Source organism: Anarhichas minor, unplaced genomic scaffold, assembly GCF_050575085.1.
Source record: "Anarhichas minor isolate MPS153535 unplaced genomic scaffold, ASM5057508v1 ptg000033l, whole genome shotgun sequence".
NCBI lineage: Eukaryota > Metazoa > Chordata > Actinopteri > Perciformes > Anarhichadidae > Anarhichas > Anarhichas minor.
The window spans coordinates 2986706-3005339 of NW_027466479.1; the positions used below are offsets into that span (position 1 = coordinate 2986706).

An 18634-nucleotide genomic window follows, 5' to 3' on the forward strand; every position below is an offset into this window, starting at 1 on the left:
TGTTTGAATGTATTACTGACGTAGCAGTCAAGCTCTTGTAGATCCACTCGGGTCTCAGCAAAAGTTTTCAGAAGCACCGTAACTTGTAAGTGTTCTGCCGTGCTATGGTGTCGTGTTGCTGCCTTGGTTAGCCACCTCATGTTAGCGTAGCGTAGCTCCAAACACCAAGACGCTCAGTCGCAAATAAAACGCATTCCCAGCCATAAAATGTGCAACGCTTCTCTAACGCTGTTAGCCAGAAATACCGTTCGTACAAATCCTTTTCCTGGCTGGGTCAGGGCTGCTAGCTGTGGGGTTGGCCGACCCTTTCTTACGATGTCCATTTTTTCCTGAAATGTCCTTCTCGAGAAAGGCGTTGCCAGTAACTCCGCCACCAAATCGGTTTCTCCTCCTCCTTCAGCCATTGAGTGTAACTTCTGCTAGCTAGCTTTCTGCTTCACAACAGTGACGCTAGCCCACTGACCAATCACAGCGCACGTTAATGCTGAGCTACACGTTAATGCTGACGTAGTTGTAGGCTACCTAGAATGCTCTGACACGTCAAAGAATACGCCCAACATGTCAAACTAAAGATCTGATTGGTTGAACACTATGACAATCAACAATATCGTCTCCATATACTTTAATGAGCGCTCCTGCTCGCATCCCCCGTCGGCGTCTCCGGCAAATCCCGTGGAGAGCCGCTGCTCCTCCAACTAAAAGCTCTGTAAAACTTTACGGTTCAATAAAAAATGGCAAAAAAGTTTGAGCAGTGAATTGACGGATGTTTAAAAGTTCCTCCCTGCTGAATGTGATCAGAGAGGGAGAGCTGGAAATGAGACAAATAAATAAAAGAAAAAGTACGCGAGCGCAGTACCAAGGCTGCCATCTGTGGCGCCATCTTGATGTGATGGCGCCGCATCTTGATTTATCAGTAAGCTAACTATTAAAGTCATATTACATTAGCTAGATAACCATGTTGCAAACCAATATGAGCCAAACAATTCTGAAACACTGATAGCAATTTGTGCTGAAAAAACTGCTGCTTTCCACTGAGGGTTTTTTCTCACTCCTGTCTGTCTTTACTCTTTTGGGAGCCTGATTTTACTTTTGTTTTTAAATGATTTTGTTGTTTCAAAGTTCATCTGAAGTCATCGTCAGCATAATACACATGTCATAATCCATGTCTCCCCAGCCTCACCATCCCTCCTCTCCTCCATCCTCCATGTCTCCCCAGCCTCACCATCACTCCTCTCCTCCCTCCTCCGTGTCTCCCCAGCTTCACCATCCCTCCTCTCCTCCATCCTCCATGTCTCCCCAGCTTCACTATCACTCCTCTCCTCCATCCTCCATGTCTCCCCAGCTTCACTATCACTCCTCTCCTCCCTCCTCCATGTCTCCCCAGCTTCACTATCACTCCTCTCCTCCCTCCTCCGTGTCTCCCCAGCTTCACCATCCCTCCTCTCCTCCATCCTCCATGTCTCCCCAGCTTCACTATCACTCCTCTCCTCCCTCCTCCATGTCTCCCCAGCTTCACTATCACTCCTCTCCTCCCTCCTCCGTGTCTCCCCAGCCTCACCATCCCTCCTCTCCTCCATCATTCGTGTCTCCCCAACCTCACCATCCCTCGTCTCATCCCTCCTCCGTGTCTCCCCAGCCTCACCATCACTCCTATAATCATCATCTACCTGCAAACCTGAAAAACCTCAGACAGATTGTGGCACTGACAGACATTTATCACTGCACATGCGGCACAGTATGATAATGCTGGCAGAGAGACATCTAAGTGGTCAGATCTGACACTTTGAACGCAAAAAATGCAAATATATAAAAAAGAAAATTTATGTAGTGACTTTGCTGTTGTAGAAAGAATTGTTGCTGCTCTAAAAACAATATTTAGATATATCTTCAATATAAATTCTAATCCGGTTCTGAATTTATTCGTTTTTTAAAATTATATATGTTTTCAAAAGCAATTATTTAGTTATGTAGAAAAGCAGAGTATTGATAGGTTTAGCTCCTAGATAACTCTCTTCTATCAGAAGGTCACTGCAGTTCTCTGTCACGCTTGGAAAGGGGGGGGCAGAGGAGTATTTACCACTAGATGCCACTAAATCTTTAAACAAAGTACAATTTGTGTGCAATTTAAGTGTAACGGAGCACCATTAAATCCATTATTACAGAATGGAAAGAATATGACACCACAACAAATATACCAAGAGAGGACCAATACTCAGTGGGTTGAACTATTATGTAAGCTCTGCATGTACCATTGAGGACACAGAGGAATGTGTGTGTGGGCTACTTTTAATCAATCAATCAATCTTCCAACAGCCAGATCATTGATTGTTTGTCACCTCAACCTGGAGGTCAAACCACAGCTACACAGACAGACTCATGACCTCAGGAACAATCCCAGCTCTAAAAATAGCTTTTGGGTTTCTCTTTTTGGTTTTGTGGTATTTTGGTTATATATATTTGAATAATTCCCATAATTCTGTTCTATTTTAGCTCTGGTGTCAAATAGATTGTTCTTGTCTTGTCCTTAGGTAAATGGAAAAGGGGTCAAATGGTAAACACTTCCTGTTGCAATTCAGTCACATGGTTCAGGTTCAGGTTACTGTTATTTGTACCCGTAGGTAGACGTGGTTTGCAATAGAAGGCGAGGCATCCACCTCGACACACATTACAATCAACACAGACAATTCTATACTCTATACTAAATCTATGTAATGAGAATACAGGAGGAACTGAACCATCTTTTAAGTTAATTCACTAATTCAATCATTTTTTAACTGACCTGATGTTTTACACTGATTGTAAAATATCATGATGGTTAATATGATTATCTTAAACCAGAAAAGCTAAAAGTAAAGATGAACAATGATCTGAAGTGATGCTTTTATGGTCATCCAGGTTATAAAATCCTATTTGTGTTTCCACAGCCCAACAGACTCAATCAGTTTTGCCGCTAGTGAGGCAAAGGAACTCTTCATTTTAGAACATACCTGCCAAAAAAACATTAACCACAGCAGCTGTTTGCTGCTTGGTTATTCACAGGATATTAGCAACTGCACAGAGCCACAACAGCGGCTTAAAGACCTCAACTGGGAACAAAGACTTGTGAGGTTTAACAGGCCACCACCCACTGCTCATCTGGGATGGAAACAGCAGCAGCACAATATCGCCACCCTGAGAAAAGATGAGAGTACTGTGACTGGAGGATGACTCACCTACTGGCACTGTTCAGGCATTTTTAACTTTTTTATAATTAAGCGTATCTTCCATTTTCTTTATTTCATGATCCATTACTTTTATCTCCTTCTATGATATGAAGCTTCAATATGACAAAAATATGATGTGCAAGGTAGAAATCCCGTGGCTTCAGCAGTCTGAGCTGCAGAGAAAGAGAACACTCCTTAGGTACCAAAAGGTTTTCATTGATAGTTCAGAATCTGATTTCCCTATTAGTGATCAGCGCGCACATGCTTGAATTATATTCCTCTCAGCGACTGTCTTTACATTCTTTCCTTCTGAGAGAGAGAGCCAGTGGAATCATCTGCCTGGTTTCATTTCTGAATACGAACGCATGCCCTGCAGTGTGTTTGCTAATTTCCTATTACTGTAATGGAGAGGGGAGGGGTCACAGTCAGCAGAATGTTAAATGACTTTAATGTGAAACTGAAAAGTAGAAGACAACAGAGACTTTTTTCAACTTGTATCTTTTACCACTAAAACAAAAAGCAGCCCATGCCAACCAATCACAGTTCACCCTGGCTCCATGTCTGTAGCACAAACAGGCAGTTTACTTATATTTCAATAAGCCCATTTAAGTATAAACCACTTCAAAAGAATGAAATGACTAAATGTTGTTCAGGGGTTAGTATTTAGCAATACGACCTAAATGCCTCAGAATATTTAGAGGAGTTTAAGCGTACTACTGACCAGCATCGGCAGAAAACAAGGCAGAGTCAGTGAATCAGAAACAGAACAGCTAACTAGTTGTCACAAGCTCACAATCTCATGCCCTTTTCAGACATGTAATGTGTAACAATGCTGGTCTCATCTCTCTGTGAGCAATGGAGCTTTGGAAATGGTCGTCTTGGCTTTATCTAGATATGACAGTTCAGGGAAAGATCCACATTCTCAATGATATCTGTCACTCAGTCCACAGAGGGAGCGCTGTCACTGCTGGAGAAGATGTGGAGTGAAAAGTAATCAAATGAAAAGAGAAGATTGAGAAGAGAGACAATGTTCCTACCTTTGTAGTGCCGGTCATCTTTGGGATCAGAGAAGAGGAGACAAACAGAGTTTGGTTTTACGACTCATCTGAAATAGGCCACAAACATATTTCATTTGTTCCATGCAAAGATACACAAGAGGCAAACGTACACTGCGTAGTCAGTATTTCACACTTTAATTAGATTAGATAAATGTACTGAATGTCCATCTTAACATGAGGGTAGAGGAACAGACTGTCAGCATGTGGAATCAGCCAATGTGATGGTAAATGAAACCGCCTCATGTACCAAATAAAAGGAGCTGGACTACATGACATCACACAATTCCACACTATTCCACTTATCAACAGTTGGTGGTGGTAATGCGTCATAACAGCAAAGTCCCAGCATAAGGCAGGGGGAGGGAGAGCACATCTAAACAATGCTGCTTCACCTTGTAAACATGGACTTTATGAGGAAAGAAATGCATTCAGTCCTTTACTCTGGTGCCTTTGAAATAGTGTACATTTTCTTCAACCAATCAATAACCCACTTCTGTCATTTTTTTTCTTTTAGTTTGAACCCAAAATGTTGAGCCGTGCAGCAGAGGATGAATGGAGGAGAGTGACTCACAGTGACACACAGGTTTTGGGGTGTCCCACTTGCCCATCGTATTGCACTGTGTTGAGTTCCGGCCCATGAGGATGAAGCCAGGCAGACAGCTGTAATGTAGCTCTGTGCCCTCCACCGGGGGCCCCAGGGGCCCCAGGGGCCACGAAGACACCCGGCCATTTTCCAATGATGTCCACACCCGAGGACACAACAACACTGGAATAGAAAGACAGATGAGACTGTATTTTACACATGTTCTGAAGAGAGATCTCATACTTAATGATAGTGTGATAGAACTATTTATCACAGTCGCTGTCTTTGATACAGCCACTGCAAATAGATACATAGTTACTTTATTAATCCCAAAAGGGGAAATTGTTCCGCAACAGCAGCATTTATACATACACGTAAGCAATAAAAAATGTAGAGTAAAAAATATTGAAAAATATTAAATGTAAAAATGCACAATATATACAATAACATATCATATTAAATGAACTAACTAAACAATAGTGTAAATATTTAACACAACAACAACAACAACAACAACAACAACAACAACAACAGAGTAACACTGTTGGATGTGTGATTGATCTGGTCAGAGGTGATATATTATAGAGTCTTATAGCAGAGGGCAGGAATGTTCTCCTGTATCTGTCCTCGTGACAGCGGAGCTGGATCAATCTGTTGGAGAAAGTGCTCCTCTGTCCCTGCAGTAGGTGGTGGAGAGGGTGGTCCAGGTTATCCAATTTGGATAATAGTTTCTTCAGTGTCCTCCTCTCCACCACCTGTTCCAGATAGTCTTGTTTGCAGCCAATGATGGAGCCGGCCTTCTTTACCAGTTTGTTAAGTCTGTTGGTGTCTCCGGCTCCAATGCTGCTCCCCCAGCAGACTATGGAGAGGTACAGTGCACTGACCACAACAGACTGGTAGAACATCTGCACACATAGTGGCTTTAAAAAAATAAAAAAGAGTGCAATTGACATATTAAGTAAAAACACATTGTGAATAGATGGTGAGAAAGAGAGAAGAAGGAGTGAAGGAATTGTAGCGTAGCATAACAGCAGCTCATGAACAAAGGATGAACAAAACCAGAGGATGAACAAAAGAGTGAGAGTCAAATGGATATTAATTTCATGTCTGTGTGTTAGCCATTATGAGGAACTTTGTGTCGATTTTGGTGGTTCCTGTGAACAAAAGCGTGCTTCCAAACACCAGAATCCCTTTAGAAAACGCTTTACAACAAGGTCTGACAGTCTGACCCTCTCAGTCCTGGTTCTCCCCTGCCTCCCTTCCCTCCAGCAGGCCCATCAATACGGCCTGGGCCTCCAGCAGCGTGCCGTTTGCGGTAGACTGGTCTCTGCTGGAGGCGCCACTGGAGTCTGAGGTGAAGGACGTTTTGGTGAACCTGCATGATTTTGTCTGATTTCACCAGAATCCGACCCGGTGTAATAATGAAAAAAACATCACAAACCCCCATTTAATAACAATAAGCACAGGCTCCACCCTCTTACGGGCTCTATCGGTAATCCTCTCCTCCACTCTCTAGCACGAGTTTGCTGACTGAAAATTTCAGTAACATACATAGACAGCCAATCACTGTCCAAGAGATAAAACCATATGAATGGACAGGGCGTCGACCAAGCTGCCGCTGTAAATATGTCCTCGACACTGAACCGCCAACTTTGCCACGCTGCATGTAGAATGTGTGCGGACCAGAGTAGGAGGGTCTTGTCCCGCCTGCCTATAGGCTTGGGAAATTCATTACAGCGAAGCATCGGGATTCCACTGCTGCTGGCGTTGAATCTTGGGTAGTGCTAGGCAGAACTTGTGGGCTGGTGGCTGCTGAACACCCCTCTCTGGTTCCTGGAGACTTTGCATGCGAAGGTAAGCAGTCAGAGGGAAAATCACCATTCGCTGATGAGAAAAAAGATTGCAGACAGAGATGTGTGCTGCCTTATTTTATGTGGGTTCCGCACATATTCATGTTCATTCTGATTTTCAGTGGGCAAATGCATGCTGACTGAAGGAGAGTATTACCGATAGAGTCCAGTAGAGGGTGGAGCCTGTGTGAATTAAAACAGTCATGTGGTGTAGTTTCCTTTGCCAACACAAAAACATATCACACAGAATGAAGCCAGCATAGGAATCTCAGCCATAAACTCTATGTTGGAGTAAGATGACCAATCAGAATAGAGCAGTTACACTAAATCCAATCCAATGCCTTATACAGTTCACACCAAACGACTCATGGATGACAGAGGGAGCTCTGTATTTCCATGTGTGAGGCTCAGAAATGTGTTCATTTACAGATCCCGAAAACTTTTCTATAACATGAAATATAGTCATGACTAACAAATTTCACAGTTTAAATTCAGAAAAATAGCATTGTTATTATTACTTATTAAGAGTTAATCACTCAAACTCTCATAATCTAATTGATCAGGAATGTTTGGGACTAGTGTTATCACATTTGATTGATTAAATGAAACCCACAACAATCACCACATTCGATTACATTGTTTATGTAAAATGCAGAACTCTGATTGGTACATACCATGCCTCCAACTGAGCCCCACCCACCTCACACCAGTCGGAGTCACTTGTCACACCTGAGCTCAAACCAGACTAATGACTGTCAATCACACTTGAAGGGAGAGGCCCAGGTGGAGCTGTGTTTCCCTGTGATGAAACACAGCCAAAGGGGCTTACAGCCTCAACAAACAAACACAGGAGCAATTAACAGCAATTAATGATGGCAACTGGTCCAACAACACCTTTAACATATTTAGTTACAAATGGACTAGTGTCCTGTGTCTTAAATGTGAACTATAGGTCGCTCAGGTTTCTTTTTACTGAAAAGCTCAAATTTCATCGTGCACAAGATGTTGGCCAATGAGAACAGAGGGATTCAGACGCTCTCTCCTCAACATGATGAAAACAGGATATTTATTTATTCTGAGAGGACGATCAAAGGCTGGGGTATATATGTCTGGAACAATGTTTCATGTGGGAGATGAATGAACGTGTGATGGAGAGTCAGCTGAGGTTAAACTCACAGCATCTGCTGCGCTGGCTTAGATCGGTCCAAGTGCCGTTGGGCAAACACTTCCTGACCTTGGGTCCCACAATCACTCTGTTGCCCCTGCAGATGTACTCTATCTCATAGTCTACTGGGAGCACCTGCACACTGCGGATCTACACACACACACACACACACACACACACACACACACACACACACACACACACACACACACACAGAATTAAAATCAGTACACCAGTAAAAATATACCACTACATAGATTTGGTTATTTTGGATGGATTTTGATGGCTAGTATATGAACCTCACCATCCAATTAGAAAAGATACGACTGAGTCCCATTACATCAAACACTTGAGTTACAGTATGTTCCCAAGTATATCTGTTTTTACTTCAACTGGAGAGAGAAACAGACCTTTCTTATTTTTACTGGTTTTACAAGTACATTTTGACATATTTCAATTTTCTGATCTGCTCCCATTTGAATTAGCTGTAAATGCAAACTGAACACTTCCTCCAAGTCTAACTTTGGGTTGAACTCTGTGCGGCTGTAAAAACCGAGTGACGGGAGCCATTCCTACCTGCTCTTGTGTCAGACCTCTGTACCTTATCCCTCCATCTCTGGGAGGACGGATGATAGCACAACCTGAAAGAGAGACAAACCGTCAGGTGGAGAAGAAAGAGTCCTGCAGTCCTCCAGCTCTGATCTGTCTCAATCTGCTGGCTGTTAATCAGCTGCAGGACAGACACTGATGCTGGATCCTGACAGCCACACAGATTTCAGACTAAAGCTCAATGCAAGTTTTAAACCCACGTTTCTTTTGGCCATCAAATATCTATCAAAGATCTTCTGACAAGAGCTGTGTGTGTATCAAAGCCTGAGATCTCTTCTTCTTTTGTGCCATAGAGCTCCATTGTTGTCCGGCGCCAACGGGTGAGCGCCCGCCACTCGGAACCATAAAACCAAGTCCCGGATTTCACCCGGGGGACATTCTGGAGGTATTGTGGCCGGGTGATGTGCCTCGTTGCTGGGGACTTATGAGCCGAGAGTGGCGGGGTGTTATGGAGGTATATTTTATTTATTTGTATCCATTTAACCCTAACCATAACTTCCACTAGGAAGCCACGTCCCCATCCAAACCTAACCCTTAAGAGAGTCACGGTTCCCGGATTTTACACGCAGGCCTTTGTGGAGGTATTGTAGCCGCGTAATGTTCCTCGTTGCTCAGCCTGGATGAGCTCGTTTTTTGCTGGAGACAGGCGGCGTGTTGTGGTAGTATTCTGACCGCGTAATAGGGAGAAGGAGAGGCGGTGGTGGAGAGGGAAAAAAAATGTTAGTGTTAAAATGTTGATTAGAAACGTATTTGTAATAAGTCAAACACAAACGTAATCAGGTAGAAAATACATTTTTGGTCAAACGTAATTGAGAATGCATTTTTGTTTTGCGGGAACATAATTTTTAGGAGACAGGGTTGCCATGCAGTCGGTGCAGTGAGGTTCTGGCTAACAGCTGTCTGAAGCCCTCTTATTTACGTCGCCACCTGAACACCAAGCATGCCAGTGCAAGTCAAACGCCCCTTACATTTTTTACATCGAAATTGGAGGAGTTACAAAACAGCCCAAAACAACTGCAGTCTCATTCATGTGTTGGGTCTACAAAACACGCACTACGGGCTTCATATCTGGTCAGTTACAGAATAGCAAGAAAGGGGCTACCTCACACAATCGCCGAGACGTGTGCTTGCCAGCTGCCAAAGAGATGGTGGAATGTATTGTAATGTTCCACTTACGAGTCGGAGACAGGATCCTTGCAAGAGGTTTATTCACAGAAACCGTCACTCTTATTGCCGAGCAACTCTAGCGAACATTATTCGCCGGTTTCTACAGTGTGTTTTACACAACAACAACAACAACAACTCTCCTTCCGGTTCCGGTCTAACCCCACAATGACTAGCTCCCGACACAGAACAGGCAACCCCCTGTACAGGGTCGCTACACTACCCTCCCACTACAAAGTTCCTTGCCCCCAAGGAACAACCCGAGCAACGTAAACAATGTACATGAACACTCCCACACAATGCAGATGGGAAAACATGAGTACATTTTTTTTTTTTTTGAAGATCGGGGTGGACTACCGTCACTCCCAGTGAGACCAGGGCGCATTCTTGCCCTCTCTGGAACCTAAAGTCTCACTCTTAACTATCTGCCATCCCAGATGGAACAACAAAGTCTCTGAACCATCCCGGGGGTCTTCTCTGTCTTTGCGGCCGGGCCGCTCGGGGGGTTGTGTCCAATGGGCCAGGGGGAGAGAAGGGGAGCGACTCAGACTCTGGTGGGCAGCTTCCGCCCTGAGGGTCAGGGAACCCGGACATGGGTGCCGTGAGGTTCCTGAGTGCTGGTGACACAGGCACCGCAGCCCCCTGCGTAATCCCAGGGGCGCTGGCCAGGGAGTGGGCAGGAGGAAGAGGCTGCAGAGGAGGTCCACGTGCCCCAGATGCCAGTGGAGAAGAGACCCTCTGTAAGGGGCGAGCCTGTCTCTATGGAGCACCACTCTCCTTCCCTTAGGAGGTAGCTGCACCCTGTAGACGACCTCGCCCACCCTCTCCAATACTCTGCAGGGGCCAGCCCATTGACTGTTGAGCTTTGGGCACTGGCCCTTCTTTCGCTGGGGGTTGTAGACCCAAACCTGGTCTCCAGCCTCAAAGTGCTTTCCTTTTTCCCTCACGTCGTAGTTGCGTTTTTGTCTCACGCCAGCACTCAGCTGCTGTTTCCGGGCAAAAACGTGGGCTGACTCGAGGCGGTCCTGCAGCCTCCGGGCATACTCAGGACCTGGGGCAGTGTCTGGGGACTCAGGTGGCCGTCCAAAAGCCATTTCTGCGGGGGTGCGGAGCTCTCTCCCCAGCATGAGGAGAGCGGGTGTACAGGATGAGGACTCTTGCACCGCAGAGCGACACGCCATGAGCACCAAGGGCAAATGCCTGTCCCAGTCACGCTGGTGCTGCGAAGTGAGGATGGCAAGCTGCTGGCCCATGGTGCGATGGAATCTTTCCACCAAACCGTCACTCTGGGGCCGCAGGGGAGAGGTGCGAGTCTTGTGCATGCCCAATCTTTCACACATGGCCGCAAACACTCGAGACTCGAAGTTCCTCCCTTGGTCGCTGTGTATGGTCTCCGGTTCTCCGATACGGCTGAACATGCCTCTCACCAGGGCCTCCACGACTGTCTCTGCCTCCTGGTCTGGGAGGGCGTACGCCTCTGGCCATTTTGTGAAATAGTCTATGGCGGTGAGGACGTAGCAGTTTCCTCCGTCTGAGCGAGGCAGCGGACCCACCACATCCACGGCCACCCTTTCCATCGGTGCCCCCACTGGAAACTGCTGCAGTGGAGCGTGGGAGCGACCTGGGGGACCCTTTCTTGCCATACAGGGGTCACAGCGGCGGCAAAAGTCCTCCACGTCCCTCCTGCACTGTCCCCAGTAGAAGCCTTGATGGAGGCGACGGAGTGTTTTAGAAACACCAAAATGTCCAGACCCTGCAGCTCCATGCATGGCTTCTAGCACCACCTCACGTAGGTCCTTGGGGACCACCATCTGCCACCTTGCCTCCCCTGTTGCTGGCTCCTTCCACGCCCACTGCAGCACGCCTTGACTCAGGCGCAGAGATCCAAACTGAGACCAAAGCCCTTTGGTTGCTTTGGAGGACACTGCCACCTCTTCCCACGGTGGCCGCCGCTGTGCCTCCACCCACTGCCATACAGGCTGTAAGTCTGCACCCTGCACCTGGTGATGTCTCCACTCTGCCCAGTCCACTGTCTGCAGCTCCCGGCATATGAACTCCACCTGTCGAACTGCAGCACAGCCTCCCTCCTCTTCACACAGTTCTTTCTCGCGGGTCTCCCTCCGCTCGCAGTAGTGGCACCCATCTACGGCACATGGGCGGCGTGAGAGTGCGTCTGCATTAGTGTGGCGTACCCCTGCCCAGTGCTCCACGTTGAAATCGAAAGCCTGGAGCTCCTCCAACCACCTGGCCACCTGCCCCTCCGGCTCCTTGAATGTCATGAGCCACTGCAGAGCAGAGTGGTCCGTCCTCACAGTGAATGGCAGGCCACACAGATAGTACTTGAAGTGCCTGATTGACAGCACCACTGCCAAGAGCTCCCTGCGGGTGACGCAGTAGCGGCGCTCAGCTTTGTTGAACGCCCGGTTGAAGTACGCCACCACTCGCTCTCCCTCGGGTCCCACCTGGGAAAGCACTCCTCCGACGCCTGCTCCGCTAGCGTCCGTGTCCAGCGTGAAGGGTAAGCTGGGGTCGGGTGGGGCAAGCACCGGAGCCTCACTCAGGGTGCACCGAAGGCTGCTGAACGCCGTCTGGCATTGCTCTGTCCACGAAAAGTCTCTGTCCTTCTGCAGCAGCTGAAACAGGGGCGCAGCAGTGCAAGCAAACCCTCGCACAAACCTTCTGTAGTACGAGGCCAGGCCCAAAAAACTCTTCAGCTGTTTTTGGTTGGTGGGGATGGGCCAGTCAGTGACTGCCTGCACCTTTTCCTGCATGGTGCCGATGCCTTCCCCCCCTACCCGGTGTCCCAAAAAGGATACCTCTCTCTGCATGAAGTGACACTTATCCGGGTGCAGCTTCAGGCCTGCTGCTCTGATCTTTCCCAGCACCACCCGTAGTGACGCCAGGGCTTGCTCGAATGAGTTACCATGAACCAGGATGTCGTCGAGGTAAACCAGACACTGCTGACGTGGACCCCTTCCAAAACCTTGTCCATCAACCTCGCGAAGGTTGCAGGGGCATTACAAAGTCCAAAACTAAGGACCTTGAACTGCCACAGTCCCCGTCCGGTGCAGAAAGCTTTTTTGGGCCGGGCCTCCGGGGCGAGTGGCACCTGGTAATACCCACTGCGGAGGTCCAAGGAGGAGAACCAAGAGGACCCCGAGACCAGGTCCAGAGACTCGTCACTGCGGGGCAGTGGGTAAAAATCCTTCTTTGTTACTTCATTTACAGGCCTGTAGTCAGAGCAGAGTCGCCAGCCGCGTATCTTTTTTGGAACCATGACCACTGCTGCTGCCCAGGGGCTGTCAGAAGGCTCGATGATCCCCGCCCGCAGCATGCTCGTGACCGCTTCATCACAAGCCTGCTGGCGAGCCAGCGGGAGGCGGCGTGGGCGGCACTTGATAGGTCGCGCGTCCCCTGTGTCAATCTCGTGCTGTACTAGATGAGTTTGCCCTACCTCGTCCTCACTCCTGGCGAAACTGCCTCGAAACTCTAGCAGCAGCTGCCACAGTTGTTCCTGCTGCTGAGGATGTAAGCCGCCACAGTTCTTGCTCCACACCTCCCTTACCGCAACCAGAGTCCCCTCCTCCTCCTCCAACCCAGGCGGGGTTGGAGTTGCGTAGGCCATGGTGGGGTCAGATGGGGAAGAGGCACCCTGGGTGGGTTCCTCGGGGAGGCAGGCGATGAGTGGCAGGTTGCCAGATACAGTCTCTAGGGTAGAGGCACCCCTTGTGGGTTCCTCGGGGAGACAGGCAATGGGTGGAAGGTTGCCAGATACAGTCTCTACCGCACTTGCGGATGGTGTGAGAGGTCTGGGAGGAGTCACAGTAGGGGTGTGGATGGTGGTCATCGTGATAGCATGCCCCCCTTTGAACCTCACTGTGCCTCGTTGCAGGTCCAGCTGGCAGCCTGTGGCCTTCAAAAAGTCCAAACCCAGAATACATGGATCCTGCACTGAAGCTATCCACACCCGGTACCGTACCGTCATCCCCCCCACAGATATAGTCAACAGACATATGCCTTTCATGGGTGCCAGCTCTCCGGTGACTGTGCGCAATCGCACAGAGGTGGGGTCGAACAGAGTCCCGTCCAGGACCATATCTGGCCTCACCAACGTTACTGTTGATCCTGTGTCCACTAATGCAAAACAGGGTACTCCTTCCACAGTGACAGGGACGAAACAAGAATCGCCCTTACTGGTACGTCCCACTGCAACGACAGGCTCCAAGCATGCGCTGTCGTCTGCTTCTGGGGGAAGTGGAGCCTGGCTCCCCCGGCTGTGATGTTGGGCTCCTCCATCTGATGTTGAGGCTTGTGAAGACAGGGTTGGAGTTAGGGCCGGGGTCCGCATATCCTCCTCTATGCGGGCCCTGAGCCATTTCCCTGAAACTTGCTTGACTTGGGGCACTCCCTGGCAAAGTTCCCTGGTTGACCACACTCCCAGCAGACCCTGGGCCCGGGGCGTGGCCGGTGTGTTTGCTGTACTGACACAGCCCTAATCAATTCAGTCACTTCAGTCAACCATGCCGGTCTCTCTTCTTCTGAGGGGCTCTGCATTGCAGCCCTCACAGCAGGTGGCCCCTCTCTTTGACAGTTTCCAGCCGCTACACCCCACATATTCTCTCTCTCCACAGCCATCTCCAAGGCTGTCTGCAAAGACTGTGGGTGTTGCAGCTGTACCTGGACACGCAGTTCAGTGGGGAAGATTGCTCTGATGAACTGGTCCCGTGCCAGCTCGCTCTGTACTTTGGGGGGCATGTGTACATAAGCCCGTCGCGACAGGCTTTCAATGTCATTAGCTAATGCCCGCAGCGGCTCCCCAGGTTTTCTGCAACGATTATTGAGTTCATTACGCAGGAACTCAGGCTGCAAACACTGTCCAAAACGCCTCTGAAGAGCCCTCACCAGCGCTTGATAACTACGTCTGTCCTCCGGACTCAGCAGCAGAAGACAGGACAGCGCATCATCTGTGAGGCACAAAGCCAGCTGCAGTGCTTTAGTCTCGATGGACCATCCCCCGGCGTGGGATAATATCTCAAATTGGGCCAGGAAAGCTTCCCAGTCAGACCTACCGGAGTATTTGGGTGTTTTCACCGTTAAGACTGCTACTGGGTGCCGCCGGGCGCAGCCATCGTTATTTCCATTGTCCGGAGAAATGGCGGGAAACGTCGATGAGGGAGCCATACCCGCGTCTCTAGCCATCTTCACCGCAGACTCTCTCAGGCGATCCCTCGCCACACTTGAAGCTCTCGTGAACTCTCTGGCTATGTCCTCCGACCACCCGCATGCTCCCTCCTCCTCCATGTCCCTCCTTTCCTTCTTCACCTCCGTCCTGCCGACACCATCCATGACCAAAGCAAGCTAACTGGCTAGCTCAGGACCGAAGCTAGGTAAGCTCACGAACGGATTTGGCGTTACGTCTACGTCCGTCACAAAGTCACTTCTGACACCAGTGTAATGTTCCACTTACGAGTCGGAGACAGGATCCTTGCAAGAGGTTTATTCACAGAAACCGTCACTCTTATTGCCGAGCAACTCTAGCGAACATTATTCGTCGGTTTCTACAGTGTGTTTTACACAACAACAACAACAACTCTCCTTCCGGTTCCGGTCTAACCCCACAATGACTAGCTCCCGACACAGAACAGGCAAAACCCTGTACAGGGTCGCTACAGTATGATGGAGAGAGAGAAGCAAAAAAGTTGGACATGATCCCGGTGTCCAACAACACTGTGTCGTGCAGCATCGATGCTTTGTCCGAAGACATCCTGGCTACATTAGTCGGTCGCGTGAAGAAGAGTGAGTTTTACTCTCTGCAAGTAGACGAGTCTACAGATGTGGCCAATCTGGCCAATCTTCTGGTGTACGTCCATTACCTTTTCGAAGGCACGGTGCAGGAAGATTTTTTGTCCTTTTTGTGTTTTTTATCTTGGAAACAAACGCCACGCACGAGCAAACTGTTCTCTCATTGGTCCGATTTTTATGCGGCTATAAATAGGCTCTGTTGCTTTTTTTTTTTAAGGTGTGGGGGATTGGGGGTGCGTGAACCCGGTCGGGATGTAGAAGGGGGTGCGTGGCCTAAAACGTTTGGGAACCGCTGTTTTAGAGTAACATTTTAACAACAAAAACAGTGACCAACTGTTTAAGGAAATTACTGAAGCCCCTTTTGAAAATGAACCTATATATTTTTTTAGATGTTTTAACAGATTTACATCTTCAATAGGCAGGAAGGCAGCTTAAAAGGTGCGATATACGAGATTCAAAGCACTAATAAAACAGCAATTATTTGCTATAGGCCTATAGAGGAGTAACGTCTACCTGAGCAGAGAATGAGCTCACTCTCCCTCTGTGATCGTTGTAATCCAAGCTTCTCCGTTCTGTGTTGGCATAGCCAGGCCAGCCTCACATGCTGTTTAGTGCATGTTCATGCATGTGATTAGCTCGCTCACAGCTGTTGATCTGCACTGCTGTCATATGGCTGTTACAGCTAATAACACAGTCCTGTTAGCTGCGAGCTGCAGGCTTATTCGTCACCATGTTGAGACCCGTTGAGAGGCAGCAGATATGCTCCCAATCCCGTTCATGGCACCTTTAAATTAGGGGTGATTAGGGAAAATGATCTTGTTTGACATATTATGTATAACGCAGTTACGGGCCGTGCATTTTATGCCTGGGCCTTCAGTGCTGTCCTACTACAGATGAACCATCTCCTAATAACCTCATGATGACGCCTCAGCTACGCTTATTATTTGTTTCTAGGGGTGTAATAATACACGTATTCGTATTAAACCGTTCAGTACGAGGCTTACGAACCGAACAATACGTTTAAATAATACTAGTGTGACCGAGCGTCTTGGGTTCGTGTATAAGGGCACTTATCATACAGTAATAACTGGAGTCGGGAGACCAGACATCTTGTATCAGCCCACGGCTACTCTCTATTATTGTTTTCTCCTTTGGCCAGAGGCAGGAGTTGCGCCTTCGCTACGGCAACCCTCAAGGGACATATCATCGTCAACACCAGAACGACAAACATGAGACAGTCTGTTACACTAGTGCATTTGGAAAATGCAGAAGCTTAAATTGTGGGAAATATAATGTTTTCGGTGGAGCCACTGCGCTCAACCTGGCAACCCACCCAATGTAACAGGAAACGTGCTGTCTGACACGCCCACCACCGAAGAACAACATTGTACATGGCACGTGTGATCTGGAAGGCTACGCTAAACTAGCTTAGCAGGAAAACAACAGCAGCACACACGCTACAAACTCTCCCCGCAGCGTTTAGCTGTTCCTACTGATTCAAACAGGGCTAAAGCAATCGCTACACAATCCCCATTTCTCCAGACCATAATTCTTGCTTTGTAAAAGAAAACAGATCCATGAATACACGCATGACAGGATGCTTCGTCATTAACGGACAATGCATATTGTCAAAATCAATGTAATTAACACAATGACAAGAATGAACTCACAAGAACCAGTCACATATATTTATTAGTGCTGTGCAAGTTAACGCGCTAATTTCGCATTAACGCATTCATTAATTAACGCCGACAATTATTTTATCGCGCGTTAACGCATTTTTAAAATTTATTATTATAATTTATTCATTTTTATTTTTATTGAAAGACAAGAGACAATACATAGACATAACAACAAGAGGATGACAAGAACAGTGGGATAAAAGCCAGCACACATCCTATAGTCAGTTGTGTGTGTATGTGTGTGTGTGTGTGTGTGTGTGTCCTTCAGCCTTTTGAGATGGGAAAAAATAAATAATAATTATAAAACAACAACAAAAAACAAAAAAAACAGGTAAGTATTTTTAATTTATTATTATTGTAACAGACTGTCTCATGTTTATCGTTTTGTATTAGAGATATGATGTCCCTTCAGGGTTGCCGTAGAGAAAAGGCGACTTCCGCTTCTGGTCGAGGGGGGGGCATAAATAAAGAGAGAAGCTGCACCAGCTGTTGCTCTCCCTGGAGACTACTGGACATCGCTGCGGTAAAGTCAGCAGACACTCAGATCTCCCTGGTCAACTCAGCAGACACTTACATGTTAGTGCACCTATATGCTGAAAGTCACGGTAAACGCATTTAAACGGCACAGATCGGGAGCGAGTGAAGGACTTTGAAAGTTAGCGGAAACATTAACGAACATCCGGTTTTCAGAATAAGATGCCAACAAAGTATGAATTATATTCACATTAAGTATAAAACATGCTACCTGCATCTCATGAACCAAATGTTATTGCACTTTTGTTCATATAGCAGTACTTTTAAAATAAAAGTGCGCAATACACTACTTTTGAATTCATTATTGAACTTTGCCATAACAATGTGATTAATCGCAAAAAATCCATGCGATTAATCGCGATTAAATATTTTAATCGTTGCCCAGCACTAATATTTATATGACAACAAAGCAACAAATCAATCCAGCAACACTGCAGCGCTAAAACACGTATTCCACCGCACACTAAAGAGCACCATTCAAATATTATTCACATCAGAGGGAACAATATCAACCATATCATAAAAACGACACCATAGACAGATGAACACAGTAGTAACGCTACTGCAGATGTAAAAACACAAAAGCACTTCACTTACCAAAGCTGCTGTTCACTTAAAGACAAAGTCCATCCTCCTTTCTTTGTTAATGAAGAGTTTAATGACGTGGTTGAACAGAACATCGGTTCAGTTCAGTTCCAGTCAGAGGTCCTCCTGCGAACATGTTCGTTGAGTTGTAGATCCACTCGGGTCTCAGCTAAAGTTGTCAAAAGCACCGTAGCTTGTAAGTGTTCTGTCGTGCTATGGTGTCTTGTTGCTGCCTTGGTTAGCCAACTCAGGTTAGCGTAGCGTAGCTCCAAACACCAAGATGCTCAGTCGCAAATAAAACGCATTCCCAGCCATAAAATGTGCAACGCTTCTCCGATGCTGAAATACTGTTCGTACAAATCCTTTTCCTGGCTGGTTCAGGGCTAGCTGTGGGGTTGG

At 47.3% G+C, this 18634-nt stretch overlaps 1 protein-coding gene across 3 annotated transcripts in view; it reads right to left on the minus strand.

Moving 5' to 3' along the window:
* Positions 1 to 18634, minus strand: part of gabbr1b (gamma-aminobutyric acid (GABA) B receptor, 1b) — a 120460-nt gene that overhangs the window by 93240 nt on the left and 8586 nt on the right. The window contains exons 2-5 of one of the 3 annotated variants that reach the window (XM_076106201.1): positions 8436 to 8500; positions 7871 to 8009; positions 4833 to 5027; positions 4241 to 4258 (exon numbers count right to left, since the gene is read on the minus strand). In XM_076106201.1, coding sequence (XP_075962316.1) covers positions 4241 to 4258; positions 4833 to 5027; positions 7871 to 8009; positions 8436 to 8500 — 417 coding nt within the window. Of the gene's footprint in view, positions 1 to 4240; positions 4259 to 4832; positions 5028 to 7870; positions 8010 to 8435; positions 8501 to 18634 lie in introns of those variants that run through there. The other 2 variants (XM_076106202.1, XM_076106203.1) reach the window with 2 other exon arrangements.